At 39.0% G+C, this 17,878-nt stretch overlaps 1 protein-coding gene across 2 annotated transcripts in view; it reads right to left on the minus strand.

The window, feature by feature from the left end:
* The window catches only part of ERP44 (endoplasmic reticulum protein 44), a 115,644-nt gene that overhangs the window by 74,837 nt on the left and 22,929 nt on the right, over positions 1-17,878 (minus strand). The window contains exon 2 of one of the 2 annotated variants that reach the window (XM_003911445.5): positions 2,677-2,749. In XM_003911445.5, the coding sequence (XP_003911494.1) occupies positions 2,677-2,749 (73 nt within the window). Of the gene's footprint in view, positions 1-2,676; positions 2,751-17,878 lie in introns of those variants that run through there. The other variant, XM_009188418.4, reaches the window with a different exon arrangement.

A 17,878-nucleotide genomic window follows, 5' to 3' on the forward strand; every position in this document is an offset into this window, starting at 1 on the left:
AATATAAGGGTCCACTTAAAAAAACACAGTGACTATTATCTCTCACTCAGAAACCTAGAGTCATGGACAGCTTATAGAATTTATGGGAAACTTTGTCTCTTTTCTCTGTATGCTTTATAAGTTCACTGCATCTTTTATTTTAAGGAGACTGGGTCTCTCTCTATTGCCCAGGCTGGAGTGCAGTGGCATGATCAAAATCCAGTGCAGCCTCAAACTCCTGGGTTGACGTGATCCTCCCACCTCACCTTCCCAAGTAGCTAGGACTACAGGCAAACACCACCACACCTGGCTAACTTTTTTTTTTTTTTTGAGACGGAGTCTCGCTCTGTCCCCCTGGCTGGAGTGCAGTGGCGTGATCTTGGCTCACTGCAAGCTCCGCCTCCCGGGTTCACGCCATTCTCCTGCCTCAGCCTCCCCAGTAGTTGGGACTACAGGCGCCCGCCACCGCGCCCAGCTAATTTTTTGTATTTTTAGTAGAGATGGGGTTTCACCGTGGTCTCGATCTCCTGACCTTGTGATCCGCCCGCCACAGCCTCCCAAAGTGCTGGGATTACAGGCGTGAGCCACCGCGCCTGGCCTTTTTTTTTTTTTTTTTTGAGACAGAGTCTCACTCTGTTGCCCAGGTTGGAGTGCAGTGGCGTGATCTCGGCTCACTGCAAGCTCTGCCTCCCGGGTTCACACCATTCTCCTGCCTCAGCCTCCCGAGTGGCTGGGACTACAAGCGCCTGCCACCACGCCTGGCTAATTTTTTTTTGTATTTTTAGTAGAGACGGGGTTTCACCATGTTAGCCAGGATGGTCTCGATCTCCTGACCTTGTGATCTGCCCACCTCGGCCTCACCTGGCTAATTTTCGAATTTTTTTGTAGAGACAGGATCTGGTTATATTGCCCAGGCTGGTCTTGAACTCCTGGCCTCAAGCAACCTCCCACCTTAACCTTCCAAAGTGCTGGGATTACAGGCATAAACCATCACACCGGGCTCCGTTCATTGCATCTTAAATGAATTTAAAGCAAATGGGAAATTAAGCCGAGATAAGGCAAGTAAGCTACTATCATAAAAAGTAAAGTGGAATGATCTGTATTTTATTTTTTGATCTTCCATATTCACAACTGAGAATTAGTTCTGCAAACAAAATCCCACATCACAGAAAAGACCTGTATAACTAAGTTATTTCTAAACCTCACATATCCCACCTAGTTGCAACAAGTAATCTACAACTAACAGTGTTGCACAAGACGCAAAGTTTTTGGTTCCTATCCATTTAACAGTTATTCCCTCCTACAAAAATAACAGCATCATTTGCATATCAGGATGTAAAGACATGAGAAAGATGTAGCGCTTTTTGCCTAACCCTAATTCAGAGAAACTTAAACTCCTCAAGCACTCATGAAAAAAACAAAGATATTCTAGAATTTGAAAGATGACAGAAGTGAGAATGATATGTGAGTTTCAATTCCTTTCTTTCCTTTTTACCATCAAGTTACTTTTTATATACTTGCTTATTTGCTCTAAAGCAATGATTCACAAACTGTGGTTCCTGGACCAGAAACACCAACATCACCTGGGAACTCACAGACATGCAAATCCTTAGGTAGGGGTCTAGCAGTTTCCTAGCAGTATAGATATTAAAAAGTGTTCCAGGTGATTCTGATACGTGCTAAAGTTTATGGAACCACTCCTCTAAAGAGACTCCATAAGACAGGAATAGACTTTTAGCATTTAAAGTTCCAGGAACATAATATATTACACTCAATGAATGTTGTAACTCCTTTTGCCTCTATTACATGCGTAAGATGGATGGTTAAAAAAAGAAATTATTTATGCACACTGTACATTTTCTTAAAGCTCCTAAGTTATTATTTTCTATCAACCACATCTTCAGTTTTCCTTTACTATTTTTAAAAAACAAGAAATGGTTTCTCAAGTTAATTATATCCATAACCACATTGTCAGCAAACAAACCATTCAGCAAAAAACTTATCAGGCCAAGTGTGGTGGCTCATGCCTGTAATCCCAGCACTTTGGGAGGTCAAGATGAGAGGACTGCTTGAGGCCAGGAGTTCGAGACCAGCCTGGGCAACATAGCGAGACCATGTCTCTACAAGAAAAATTTAAAATTAGCTAGGTGCAGTGGAGCACACCTGTAGTCCTAGCTAACTTGGAAGGTTGAGGAAAGAGGATTGCTTGAGCCCAGGAGGTCAAGGCTGAAGAGAGCTATAATATTATCATGTTACTGCACTCCAGTCTGGGTGACAAAGCAAGACCCTTTCTCTAAAACAAAAAATAAAAATAGTACCGAACTTAACTGGACCAATAACAATAAAAGAGATCAGAGTAGGCGATCTAATTAAAGGGAAAAAAGAAAAAAAAGTCTAGACTGTGTCCCAAGGTCATTAACATTTAGTACTGTACAGCGAGAACTATTGGTCTGTAAGTAGGATTATCAAAACATTTCATGAATTGTTAAGAATGGTATCTACATCAAGTCAAAGAAATAAAAAAGACGAAAAGTAACCAAAAGTGCTTTGATAATTCAGAAAGTCATGGAATTAATCAGAATGCCAGCTCTTGATCTGTGCTAGCTGCGATTTTATTGTGTGGTTTTTTTTAGAGAGAGAGTTGTAAACTAACTCTCTATAGAGAAGAGTACACTTAAAAAATATTGAGGTACTTACTTAAAATTTCATCTATATTCTCTGTATCAAGACTTGTTATTTCAGTTGTTACAGGAGTAAAAACCCAAGTTACCTGAAAATTTAAAAAATGAGAAATTAATAAATGTGTCCACAAAAGGCAAATACGTAAAAGCGGAAAGTCTAAAAATAAATAAAGTTGATTCCACTTGTTCCTTAGAAAATTATATATCAACTGAATTGAATCTTTATTATCTAGTCTAATCTTTCACTAGATAAATGAAATAGGAGAAATACTAGCTTCTCAAACCTAGAAATTGATCAAATAAAACTTTCTATACTTGCAAATATACAAAATAGCTTCTAAGGAATTAGAAAAACTGAGAATATACATATCTTTTCAAATTAATACTTTCAAGAACTTTAGCGCCACAAGAAAAAATGTGTGAGATTATCAGTGTTTCAAGTATAAATATAAAAACCAACGCTAAGTCTGCTGATTCTATCCTGCCGTGTTTCTAAGACAGAAGAAATTAATGAAGAATGCAAGAAAGACTTTTGCAAGTTGTAAACCAAAAGCCCTTCCTGTATAATTTTCACTTATTGGTGATAACAATGTGTTACATGAGAGGCTATTAAAAAGAAAATAAGAATGTTTTTGCACTTTAATGAACCTGAAATCCAAAATTCAAGTTTATCAAAGAAAATCTTAGCCATCTGCAAAACAAAGAAAATATAAAATTTTAAACTAAACTAGCGTTTTTAAAATTTGAAATTTTAAATTTTAAACTAAACTAAACGTTTACTTATTTTAAAAAGTAAAATTTAGTGTATTTTATTTTTAGTTTCCAACTTTAATCACTTGGTGTTTGCTGCCTGGAGAGTTTTTTGTTTGAAATAGAGTTTGTGTATGGAAATTGACTTACTAAATCACTGCTTTTTACTGAATGACAACTAACGTCAGGCTCTCATCAAAGTGCTGAAGACTATTCCTTTGCCCACCCATTTCCTGAATACTTCAGCACTTACAACAGACTTAAAACTTTTATAATTCACCAACAATTCAATCTAAATGCTATAAAGAGATACAATGATGCTAGTATATAAATAAGCCCAGCTAAATTTTAAAAATATTTCTGGGCTGGGTGCGGTGGCTCATGCCTGTAATCCTAGAACTTTGTGAGGCCAAGGCGGGCAGATCATGAGGTCAAGAGATTGAGACTCTCCATCCTGGCCAATATGGTGAAATCATATATATATGTATATTATATATAAATTATTATATAATATTAATAATGTATTATATATAATTATATATTATATATATATTTCTATAGACTTATTCTTTTCTTAGGAAAGGCCTAAGGATAACACTAAGTCTTATTTTTAAATTATTGTAACGGTGTAGCCAATAACTATCATGTCTGTTAGCAACCAATAAATTATACTCTCCTAAAAGTAGGCTAAATAATTGCAAATCTCTAAATATTTGACTTATAAAACTAATTTCATTATTTTCAGTGCCTCAAACATTAACTGTAAAGATCAGACTTCCCTCACTAGTCATTAGTTACTACTGATGGGGTTTAGGACACATTACTCCAAAATACAGCACATTGGCATTTGAGGAAACAGAAGCAAAAAGGTCTCCCTGACCTTCTCCTGCCCTTCTCCCCTAAACAGGTCATAAAATAATTCTCTGACATTTCTCTAAAGTAGGTCTTAAGACTCCCCCTAAGAGACATATCCTCTAGACCCTGAGAAAAGGAATATCCCAATCTCTGAGGACACAGAGATGCCAAGAAGAATCTGAACAGTTCCCTCAGTTTATTACTATTAGATCATAACCGCTTTGTCCAGTCGTATGTCTGTACAACCATTCACTCTTCATCAACCTATGAATTTTTAAAGTTTTTCCCACTTCTTTGGGTTGTAATTTCTGAAGGCTCCCATGTCATGTAAAACTTATATTAAATAAATTTGTATGCTTTTCTCTTGTTAGTCTACCTTTTATTATAGGAATCTCAGATATGACCTAGAGATGGGTAAGAAATCTTTTCTACTCTACATTATCAATGTCTTCATAACAGATCCTGCCTTCATAAGTATCTGACCAGTTCTACATAACTGTGGATCCCAATAATATTGGTAACAGCAAGATTTTACACTTGTGTGCTAAAGAAAAACTCAAGAAGGCAGAAAAATATTATCATAGAACAATGAAGTTGGCATTATCAAAGTCAAGTCATTAAATAATTCAATAATATTTACAGTGTCTACTAGGTACTGAGGGCACAAATGCATAGAGCATGGTGTGTGCTGCCTCAAATCTGGGTAAGTGGGATATCCATTGCTCAAACATCTATCATTTCTTTGTGTTGGGCTCCAAATCTACTCTTTTGGTTATTCTGAAATATTTTTGAAGAGTTAATTATCATCTATCAAAATATGTAGAGAGAATGAATATATGTTTAAAATCTAAAGTTAATAGTTTTTTACTAGCTGGGCACAGTGGCTCATGCCTATAATTCCAGCACTTCGGGAGGCCAAGGCAGGAGGACCCCTTGAGGCCAGAAGTTCAAGACCAGCCTAGGCAACATAGCAAGACCTTGTCTCTACAAAAACACTTAAAAAATTAGCCAGGCATGGTGGCACATGCCTGCATTCCTAGCTACTGGGGAGGCTAAGGCCACTGGATCACTTGAACCCAGAAGTTCGAGTTTGCAGTGAGCTATGATTGTGCCACTGCACTCCAGCCTAGATGACAGAACAGACCCTGTCTCACACACACACAAAAAAAAAAAAAAAAAAAAGAGAGCGAAAGACAGGAAAATAGCATTTTATCTTGAAACACATGGGAAAAACATTTACATGCTAAGTAATGGCAAAAATGAGGCAATGATCAATTTGGCTGTATTAAATAGATAACTGTTACTTTAAACACACTGTGCTAATAAATATGCAAGTGGTAAGATTGGTATTTTGCTAACAGTTGTGTTTGTTAAGAGGGCCCAACGCAAGAAAACTCTCTGACCCAGTAATCTCTGCTCCCTGTAGGGTGTAAAGGAGGCATTTTCCTGTTAGCTTATCATTAACATTTCTATTAATATGCAGTATGAAGGGAAAAACATGTTGTTTATTTGAACTGTTAGTAAGCTCCACTAGTCTGACAAATTGTTTCTTTTCATGTCAGCCCTGGGCAGCAACAAGATTCTCCCAGGAAAACATCTTCATGTGTCAAATGCTATAGTGCTTAAGTAAAATAAAGTATAACTCCAGACCATAAAGCTTTTGATAGGGATCATTAATATTTTTTTCAATTTAGACTTGAATAAAACTTCTAAATTTATGTTAAAAACAAAAACATATGGAAATTTTCATAGATCTCAATAGTTATGAAGAATATAGTCTCTAATGATGAAATATTTAGACAACATATACAAATATACAGATATGAACTTAGGAAGTATTTTACAACTTGGTCATTCTTTCCAGTTTATTAGCTCATTTTCTTGCCAAGAATGCAGAGCAGAGTGGCATCTTTAATCATCTCCCATAATTCATTAGATAAGTCCTCCATGCATTTACTATATCAACTATTACATTTCAGCCTAGTGACGGGATCTTATATAAAAAGGCATACGAGTAAAATGGCAAATACCATACCCAAATGCACTTAAAAGACTAATAAAACTGAAAGGCTAGCTTTCAATAACAGGAGCTTCTTCAGCAAGGAAAGAATATTTTCTTCCGTTAGATGGTTATTAAAAATTTGGATCCCTCCTCGCTCTGAAAACTGAGAGCACTTTCTATAGGGTGTAATTATTCTGTCTTAAAGAAACACATTAATTCCATCCTTAAATCAGTTATTTGTGCTGGTGTCTTACTTCCTCCAACAGACTGGGAGTACTTTGAAAGTAGAGACCACTTTATTCAATTTTGTATCCCACAGATCACTGTACCCTGTTTGTACACAAGAAACATTCAAATATGAACTAAATGAATGACTAGATGGATGAATAGGTAGATGATGTTAACACACTAAGAATTTAGAGAGACGATATTGGATATGAGAAGTAGGAGGAAAAGGTCCCGAAATGGAAATTGAGAACAAACATTTTAATATGTTTGAGGAAAATGAGGTTATCAAATAAAAATAAAGTCTATACTATAATTTGGTTTTAATTATACAATAGCAAAAAGCACACCACTTGGTGATGAGTCACAGACTTAGAAGGAATCTCACAAAGGATCTTCCCACCTATTGCAGAAACCCCTCTTCATCACTACTTAACAGTTACCATAAACCCCTAGTAATTTCTTCTGATTCCCCCAGCTGTTCTTTGGTACGATTTCCAGACACTTCAGCACATACCATTACACTGCATAACAATGTTTTGGTTAATGAAAGGCTACATATATGACAGTGGTCCCATAAGATTATAATGAAGCTGAAAAATTCCTGGAGCCTCTTGACGTCTTGATAATCCTGACCCTGTGTAGGTCTAGGCTAATGTGTGTGTTTTTGTCTTGGTTTTCAACAAAAAAGCTAAAAAGAAAAAAATATTTTAATAAAAAAAGCAAACAGAATGAGGTTATAAAGAAAGATGCTTTTGTACAGCTATGTAATGTGCTGGTATTTTAACCTCCATATTATTATAAAAGAGTCAGAAGTTAAAAATTAAAACATATAGTTAAAAAGTTACAGTAAGCTAAAGTTAATTTAGTATTAAAGAAAAAAGATATTTTAAAATAAGTTTAGTATTACCTAAGTTTATAAAGGCTACAGTAATGTACAGTAATAACCTAGGCCTTCTCATTCACTCATCACTCACTGACTCACCCACTGCAACTTCCAGTCCTGCAAGTTTCATTCATGTTAAGTGCCCTATACATGTATATAACTTTTTTATCTTTTATACTATATTTTTACTGTGTCTTTTCTACATTTAGATACACAAATACCATTGTATTACAATTGTCTACAATATTTAGTAACATACTATACAAGTAGCCTAAGAGTAATAGGCTATTCCATATAGCCCAGATGTGTAGTAGGCCATACCATCTAGGTTTGTGTAAGTATATTCTATAACATTTGCACAATGATGAAATTACCTCATGACACATTTCTCAGAACATATCCCCATCATCAAGCCATGCGTTACTGTACTATATACTTGAAAACTGCTAAGAGATTCTATAATAAATATTCTCACAACAAAAAAAAATATGTGAGGTGATAGATATGGTAATTAGCTTGATGTAATCATTTAACAATATATACACATATCAAAATACCTCATTGTACATCATAAATATACACAATTTTTGTCAATTATACCGTAATAAAGCTGGGCAGTAGAAGAAAGCAAATCATCCATAAACTACCACAAAACAGAAGAAGAGTTATATTACATTAGTGGATAAAAATTTGACACTTCTTATATGGTATTATAATTTGAGGTTGTTAATTCAGTCATGAAAATAAATGATTTGAGACTTTCAGGACTAGAAGCTAATAAAACATCAGGTAAAACAGGTTATCAAATACTACTTCTGTTAATAAGATTTCTAATTCATAGAAGCATTAGCTAGGCGTCAAGTGTAATTTCTTAGAATATCCTAGTAAATGAGTTTAGAAAACAAGAAGTATTTCTAGTGAGTTTGTTTATTTAAAGCTCAATATCTTAAAACCTTGATATTTCAAGTGTGGTCTCTGAAACTGCCACACTGGTATCACCTACGAGCTTGTGAGAAATAGAGAATACTAGGTCCCACTCCAGACCTACTGAATGAGAAGCTCCATTCCAGTAAGATGCCCAGTTGATTCCTATGCACACTAAAGTTCAGGAACACTGTTTTGGAAAGAAATTTTTTTTACTCTAGGAGCAAGCGTGTAAATTCATTTTAAACTCTGTACGATGTTTTTGATCCTCAAATATGAACACCAGTACAAGTAAGACTCATCTGTGACAATGCATTGACATGCAAATTGCTGTGCTTTTAGAAAAATGTAGAATGAATCTATAACCTATCAGAGATGTACATAGATGTTAATTTTTTAAAGTATACTGTCTTCTGCTCAAAAAAAATAGCTTAAACAGATATTTCTGCATGAAATCACTGTCATAAAATAGAAGCTTCGATAGGGGATATTTCTTTCCCTGTGGCATTACTGTTCTCAGTTGGCAGTACATCTGCTAGGCATTCTGCTGCAATAGCTTAGTGTATTTTTGCTAAATCTTTCACTGACTTGCCTTTCTGTTGGGAGATTCTCAGAGCCCTTTCTTTACAAACTATGTCTCTCCTATAGCAAAAAACAAGCAATGGACCAGACAACAGTTATCTTCCATTTCTAATCTAGATTGACAAGTCAGCCTACCATCTGCCAAGTCCCAATGCCCTGAGACCTAGGCTGCTTCTCCTCCCTGGGGGCCACTTCTCTGACTCCAATCAGTCCACTCTTACTTTCAGTTTTGCATTAAGCTGGCAGGCAAGAGAAGTATAAAGGTTTCCAGTTGGCTTCAAGGAGCAGGAGATGTTGAAATGTCCCTGGAGAAAAGAAGTTGAGGCTGACAGGAACTATAAGGGCCTTGAAGTTGGGTATCAATCAAGGCACATCTCACACTATTCACATTCCCAGAAGCATTATAATGAACTAGAAGTTCAAAGAGAGGGGAAAAATAGGACTAAATATAGAATAACACTGGGAAGCTACTTTAACCCTTAAATTGTTCAGCAGTACAACCTTACTATAGCATCGGTGCAACCCATCTTGGTCATGTGAGAACCAATCTGCATTTATAAAGAAATACTAGAAGAATTATAAGATTTCTTCATTAAATAAGTCAAAAAATGATGCAGAAATTTGAGAAAACAAATACCATACCCCCAAAAAGTTCAAATATAGATAATACAAACCCTTAATCTCAAATCCTGCCAATAAAAACAATCATGGACAAATAAAAAGAAACAAAATCTGTTGCAATTCATACTTTTTCTTGAATTTTAGTTATTTGATCATGCATGAATTTCCATTAAAAACTGATGTTATCTGTGTTTCGTTCTTCAGTGTATTTAAAATTGAGATTAACTAATTTACCTGGAATAGACAATGTATTTTTCTCTGACCTTCGAAGAGGATATTTTTGTTACAAAAAGCTTTTCAGAGCTGGGGGTGAACTTCTCAATGTGTGGAAAAAATTATTCTCTTAAAATCACCATATTTTGCTCTTCTAAAACTCAAACTTCTAGCAATGGCAGTACTAACAAAGCATGGGAATTGAAGAGAAGTCAAGATAAGAATTGTGACCATTCTACTTTGTGCTGCACTGTAATTCTTACCCAGGATACTTGATGAGAGAATGTTACCTTAAGAGAATCTACATACACGTCGGTACATACATCTTTTGTTCACTTACCCATTCCACAAATATTTCACTGAGTCATCACAGTGTCAACATGCTAGACACTGTGAAAAACGTAATTTGTACATGGTTACATTAATCTTATGAACTTCATTTTCTACATTAAAATTAAGAGAGAGAAAGAAGGTTCTCTCATTCAAATATTTTAAGAGTCATCCACAATTCCTGCAAAGTCATTATATACTCTCTAAAGAAGATAACTGCTGGGCATTAAACCATGAGATTACTTGTATGTCAGTACTCTCTTTTTGCCTGGGCTTTCATGAAGCTTTGAATTAATTTTAGTGCAGAATGAATGTGTATCTACACTGTTACTGAACAATCTTTTAACATCACTAAAAGTGGGACAACCAAGTATTCTGCTTCTTGATGGGATCCAAATATAAAACAGAAAGCACCACTTGTAAATATTCTTAACAACAACCAATTTGAACATTATCTCAATCTAATCAAGTCCAAGAAGCTAGTGCATAAGAAACACTGGCTACGGAGAAACATTTTGTAAAATGACACCATGAGGATGCAAGCTGCCATATCAGATGACAGGAAATTTTACAGAAAACAATGATAGCCTATCTTCATTTGGCCTCCCCACAGAAGTAGACTCTTAGACAAGGAGTTAAGTACAACGAGTCAAGTATTTGGGAGATAAAGGAGGAATAGAGAAGCAAGACAGGGACAGAAACTCAGGCAATATACTATAGCAGGTGAGCTATAGTATTGGTATACTAAACTTTGGATATACCAATGTTTTCATTAACTTTTAAACAATTTTTCAAAGTTTATACTCAACAGATTGTGGTACCTCCTAAATTATATAATTTTTTTTTTTTTTTGAGACAAGATCTTGCTTTGTCACCTAGGCTGGAGTGCAGTGGCATGATCTCAGCTCACTGCGACCTCCACCTCCTGGGCTCTAGCAATCCTCCCACCTCAGCCTCCCAAGTAGCTGGGACTACAGGCATGTGCCACCACATCCAGCTAACAGATAACAATCTTTAGCCCTTTTACTAGCTGTGGCTGTTGGCACACACATTTCTATACTTCAAAGTATGAGGAAAATATCTCCTATATGTCAAAGAATGCCTTTATTTCATTACTAAACATGTGGCCCTGACTGTTTTTGGGTAAGTAAATGGCCTTTAAGGAAAAACTGTCTTCAGTGAAACCTTGGGTTACTTATTTTCTACATTCACTTAGTTCCAGAATTACTCTAAGACTTCCTAGTTTCTTATTCTTGAGTACTGTACATATTCTTGGGTAAAAATATTTTCATTACCAAATCCCCTAATGATTCTATTACTATATACATCCCAAGTATTAATCCACTGCAGACTTTAAAGATCTGTATTTTTTGGCTGGGCACAGTAGCTCACACCTGTAATCCCAGCACTTTGGGAGGCCGAGGCAGGCAGATCACCTGAGGTCAGGAGTTCGAGAGCAGCCTGGCCAACATGGTGAAAACCTGTCTCTACTGAAAATACAAAACATTAGCCAGGCATGGATGTGGATGCCTGTCATCCTAGCTACTTGGGATGATGAAGAAGAATCACTGGAACCTGGGAGGCAGAGGTTGCTGTGAGCCAAGATCGTGCCATTGCACTCCAGCCTGGGCAACAAGAGTGAAACTCCTGTCTCCAAAAAAAATAATAAACCTCTGTGTTTTAAAAATTACATCGTTACTTCTAACCAAACTAATTCTAAATATCAATCAGAAGTAGTCCTTGAGAGGCCATATACTTGTTGAGGTGCCTATCCTAATTAATGATCATTAGAAGAATCTTTAATGCTGCCCCATCTGCCACATACTGTTTTAACTAGCTTTGTAAAGCAAACAGATTTATCTCTCATTTAGTCTAAAATACCCCCGGTGACAGTTTCAAAGCTTTCTTACATATTAAGGGTCACTAAGGTTGATTTTCATCACTACCACGTAGTAGTTCAGCTTTCTAAGCACTTTTACCAAAAAGCTAATCAGAGAATGACCTTGGTGTGTTAAAAGGAAATCTGAATTTAGGAATCTATCTCCTTTGCTCACATCTGTCCTCACTTTTGTACTTGCTGTGAGATTGAGGTACAGAAAGAAGAAATACACATTGGCACAATTAGGAATATACTGTTTACTTTAATCCTCAAGACCATTTAGGAGGAGAGAGATAAGACCAACAAGCAGGGACAAAGGAAGAGAACTCATTTTTCTAAAAAACAGAACTGAAAAACAAAAAAAGTTCTCTTGCTCTCTCTTTTCTTCTTTTGAGATAGAGTTTTGCTCTTGCTGTCCAAGCTGGAGTGCAATGGCGCGATCTTGGCTCACTGCAACCTTCGCCTCCCCAGTTCAAGCGATTCTCCTGCTTTAGCCTCCCAAGTAGCTGGGATTACAAGTGTGCACCACCACGTCTGGCTAATTTTTGTATTTTTAGTACAGACGAGGTTTCACCATGTTGGCCAGGCTAGTCTCAAACTCCTGACCTCAGGTGATCTGCCCACCTCTGCCTCCCAAAGTGCTAGGATTACAAAAAGTTCTCTAACTCTCTATTTTCTGGAGCTTTGAGGCAGTCAATCAACCTTAGAGGTAAGAAGGGCAATCTTCCAAGTCCCTGAGTCATCCACAGCCTTAAAACCTTGAATCCTTCTGATTTTTAGATTTTTACAACATGTATTAATTAAAGTAATGGGGTATAGGATGTCCTTAATTTCCTAATGTTTGAACTTCATGCTGATTCTTTGAAATTGCCCACTGAATATATGCTCTGTTTGGGCTTTAATGAAGAGGTTGACAAACATTTCAAGCAATTTTAAGTGGTGATTTGGATCTGGTAACAGTTCATTTCAGCCAAGAGGCAAATGATTTAAAAATAAGTCCCCTGTAACAAACTCAAAACTTCCCAAGTATGGTTTCAAAGAGAGTATATGCTTACGTAATTCAAATTAAAAACTTCACATTCTACAGCCAAAGAGAATTTTCAAAGTAATGCATGATCAAGTTTAAAAAAAAAAAAAAAAACTAAACAATTTGTCATTGTTTAGTTCTGAATGTGAACCCTCATAAAAGCTTGTTTTTATAACTGTTACATACAATTAGTTGAGATTATTGTTAGGCAGGAACCTAGACCCAACATGCAGTATCACCCGATATGGCAGGTCCTTTGTTAGGACTTCCCACCCTTCACTTTCTAATAAGACTTTCAGCTTATGAAAAAAGCCCGCGCCCGCCAAAAATCCCCCGCTCTGCGCAAACTCCTGGACATGTCATTCCTCAGAAATCCACACCTAACTCAGGAAACCGAAACCTACAGACTCCACCTACCTCACCCTATAAAAGGCCCCTGATACCTGCCCCGCACGCGACTTCCTCGGCCCTCCTCCTAGAGGACCGGTGAACGTCGCCCGCAAGCCCAATAAAGGCTACTTCAGCTACCTCAGTTCTCATCTGCCTCGGGTCTTCTTGCTCGGCTCCCCATTACATTACATTGGTGCCGAAAACCCGGGAGGAGACCCCTTCCCAGACCCCTGCCGGTTCGGGCAGGCTCTCCTCTCCCCAAGCCAGGACCTCCTCTCCCAGCCGGGAGCCCTTTCACCAAATCCAAGACTCAATTCGATCACTGCTGGGTACGTTCTCCCCCGTCCTGCAGGCTCCGGGAGTCCCTGCCCGAAAACACAGCTGCGTCACGGCTTCCCCCGTCCGCCCCCGTCCCTCACTTGTGACCTCAGCACCAGGGACTAGGAGATGTCCAACTTCCCCAGAAGCCACTATACCCCGCACTTCGCGTGGCAGTAGGAGGACGCTCCCATTGCCTCCGGACTGCATGCCTCAGGATCATGGGGGCTGCCCAGTCCAAACCAGACCGAAAATCCCCTCTGGGGTGCCTCTTGGCTAATCTCCAGACTTTAGGTCCTCGGCCCTCCTAGAGGACCAGTGAACCTCGCCGGCGAGCCCAATAAAGGCTACCTCAGTTCTCATCTACCTTGTGTCTTCTTGCTCGGCTCCCTATTACATTACAATTATGATTAAACTACAATTGACCTTCTGCAGTCTATGAGTTGGGAGTCAAGAGACCTAAGTTTTGGTACCAGCTCTACCACTCACAGTGTCAACTTAGGCATGCATTTCTCTACCTTCTGACCTCAGATTTCTATTTGTCCATAAATAAGCTGAACTAATAATCTAAGGCTGCTTTTGATTCTGATGTTCTAAGATTCAGGAGAGATGCAGATATGCCTTCTTTCTGTGGAATTTGTCTTCCATTGAAGAGAAGCATTAAAATCATTACTGGACTTTTTTGACAAATACATAGCAACAGAAATTTTCAATTACATTTTACATAGGTGAGACTACCTATACTAACCTCTAAGAAGTTAATATCCAAATATGTGTTATCATCTAACAGCAGAGGCTTTTCAAACTTTTGTTGACCATGATTCACAGCAAGAAATACACTTTACACCATAGTCTAGTAAACAGAAACACAAATAAAAGTTTCTCAAAACTACCTATCCTTACTACATTCAATGCACAGTAATATTTTCTATTCTTATCCTTTTAATTACTGTTGAATGTAAGCCCAAAATGTATCCCAGTTTGCAGTTCCAAAAATACTGCTCTAAAGACTATTATACACTTATTCAAACGATACTGCTCAAAATATTTTGGAGAGAAAGTCTCCTTTGGAAATCCCTTAAAAAGCCATGATCCATGCTTTTCAACACACTCCATCATTACAAAGCTAAGACTTTTGGGGATTAATCTTTCTGAAAAGGTAAATTTCACTAGAGCTAAATGCACAAAGTGGGTTATCACAGGGGTCCCCAAACCCAAGGCTGCAGACCAGTACTAGTCCGCAGTTTTGTCCTGAAACTATCCTCCCCACCCCCATCAGTCTTCCACAAAACCAGTGCCTGGTGCCAAAAACGTTCAAGACTGCTGGATTATCACACTGAATAACACTATTCAGAATAGTCTGACTCATGAAGAGCTCTGGCATTGGCTAATTAATCACGGTGTTACTAGGAGTGAAATTGATAGGAAGCCTACTGTATTCCTACTTAATTTATATAAGGAAAAAACTTGTAGGTCGAATGGACAAAAGACTAATTTGAATTATAAACCGAGAATCATGGCCCCTCAATCAATTTCCAGACTTGAGCCAATTTATAGACCCAGAATCCCTTGAATGAAGCGGAGGCTGGGTCCCTCTGAGGAAGGACCCCACTACACTACCAACAATTTATGCAGTGAATCTTTCTCCCATCCTTCCCCAAGGAGACCTCCAGCCTTTTACCAGGGGAACTGTGCACTAGGGAAAGGGAAATGATCAGACATTTTGGGGACTACTGGACACTGGATCTGAGCTGACGTTGATTCCAGGGGACCCAAAATGTCATCATGGTCCTCCAGTTAAAGCAAGGGCTTATGGAGGTCAGGTTAATGGACTTTTAGCTCAGGTCTGACTTATAGTGGGTCCAGTGGGTCCCTGGACTCATCCTGTAGTCATTTTCCAGGTGCCAGAATGCCTAATTGGCAGAGACATACTTAGTAGCTGGCAGAACCCTCACATTGGCTCCCTGACTGGTAGAGTGAGGGCAATGATGGTGGGAAAGGCCAAATGGAAGCCATTAGGGCTGCCTCTACCTAGAAAAATGGTAAGTCAAAAACAATATCGCATCCTTGGAGGGACTACAGAGATTAGTGTCACCATCAAGGACTTGAAAGATGCAGGGGTGGTGATTCCCAGCACATCCCTATCTGGCCCGTGCAGAAGACAGATGGATCTTGGAGAATGACAGTGGATTATCATAAGCTTAACCAAGTGGTAACTCCAACTGCAGCGGCTGTACCAGATGTGGTTTCATTGCTTGCAAACTAACACATCTCCCAGTACCCAGTATGCAGCCATTGATTTCACAAATGCTTTTTTTCTCTATTCCTGTCCATAAGGCCCACCAGAAGCAATTTGCCTTCAGCTGGCAAGGCCAGCAATATACCTTTACTGTCCCACCTCAGGGGTATATCAACTCTCCAGCTTTGTGTCATAATCTTATTCGGAGAGACCTTGATCACTTTTCACTTCCACAGATATCACACTGGTCCATCACATTGATGACATTATGTTAACTGGATCCAGAAAGCAAGAAGTAGCAAACACACTGGACTTATTGGTGAGACATTTGCATGCCAAAGGATGAGAAATAAATTCAACTAAAATTCAGGGAACTTCTACCTCAGTAAAATTTCTAGGATTCCAGTGGTGTGGGGCCTGTCAAGATATTCCTTCTAAGGTGAAGGATAAGTTGCTGCATTTGGCCCCTCCTACAATCAAGAAACAGGCACAATGCCTAGTGGGCCTATTTGGATTTTGGAGGCAACACATTCCTCATTTGAGTGTGTTACTCTGGCCCATTTATTGAGTGACTCAAAAGGCTGCCAGTTTTGAGTGGAGTCAAGAACAGAAGATGGCTCTGCAACAGGTCCAGGCTGCTGTGCAAGCTGTTCTGCCACTTGGGCCATGTAACCCAGCAGATCCAATAGTGCTTGAGGTCTCAGTGGCAGATAGGGATGCTGTCTGCAGTCTTTGTCAGGCCCCTATAGGTGAATCACAGTGGAGGCCTCTAGGATTTTGGAGCAAGGCCCTGCCATCTTTTGCAGATAACTACTTTCCTTTTGAGAGACAGCTCTTGGTCTGTTACTGAGCTTTGGTGGAAACTTACGTTTGACTATAGGTCCTCAAGTCACCATGTGACATGAGCTGCCTATCATGAACTAGGTGCTTTCTGACCCATTTAGCCATAAAGTGGGTGGTGCACAGCAGCATTCCATCATTAAATGGAAGTGGTACATACATCATCAGGCTCAAGCAGGTTCTGAAGGCACAAATAAGTTACATGAGGAAGTGGTTCAAATGTCCATGGTCTCCACTCCTGCCACCCTACCTTCTCATCCCCAACCTGCACCGATGGCCTCATGGGGAGTTCCCTATGATCAGCTGACAGAGGAAGAGAAGATTAGGGCCTGGTTCACAGATGGTTCTGCACGACATGCAGGCACCACCCAAAAGTGGACAGCTGCAGCACCACAGCCCCTTTCTAGGACATCCCTAAAGGACAGCATGAAGGGAAATCTTCCCAGCGGGCAGAACTTCAAGCAGTGTAACTGGCTGTGCACTTTGCATGGAAGGTGAAATGGCCAGATATGGGATTATATACTGATTCATGGGCTGTAGCCAATGATTTGGCTGGATGGTCAGTGACTTAGAAGAAGCATGATTGGAAAATTGGTGACAAGGAAATTGGGGGAAGAGGTATGTGGATGGACCTCTCTGAGTGGTCAAAAATTGTGAAGATATTTGTATCCCATGTGAGTGCTCACCAATGGGTGACCTCAGCAGAGGAGGATTTTAATAACCAAGTGGATAGGATGATCCATTCTGTGGATACCACTAAGCCTCTTTCCCCAACCACCCCTGTCATTGCCCAGTGGGCCCCATGAACAAAGTAGCCATGGTGGCAGGGATGGAGGTTACACATGGGCTCAGCAACATGGACTTCCACTCACCAAGGCTGACCCACTGCTGAGTGCCCAATTTGCCAGCAGCAGAGACCAACACTGAGCCCTCAATAAGGCACCATTCCTTGGGGTGATCAGCCAGCTACCTGGTGGCAGGTTGATTATACTGGACCTCTTCTATCATGGAAAGGGCAGAGGTTTTTCCTCACTGGAATAGACACTTACTCCAGATATGGGTTTGCCTATCCTGCAAACAATGCTTCTGGCTTCTGCCAAGACTACCATCTGTGGACTCATGGAATGCCTTATCCAC

The sequence above is a fragment of the Papio anubis genome, chromosome 13 (genome assembly GCF_008728515.1).
Source record: "Papio anubis isolate 15944 chromosome 13, Panubis1.0, whole genome shotgun sequence".
NCBI lineage: Eukaryota > Metazoa > Chordata > Mammalia > Primates > Cercopithecidae > Papio > Papio anubis.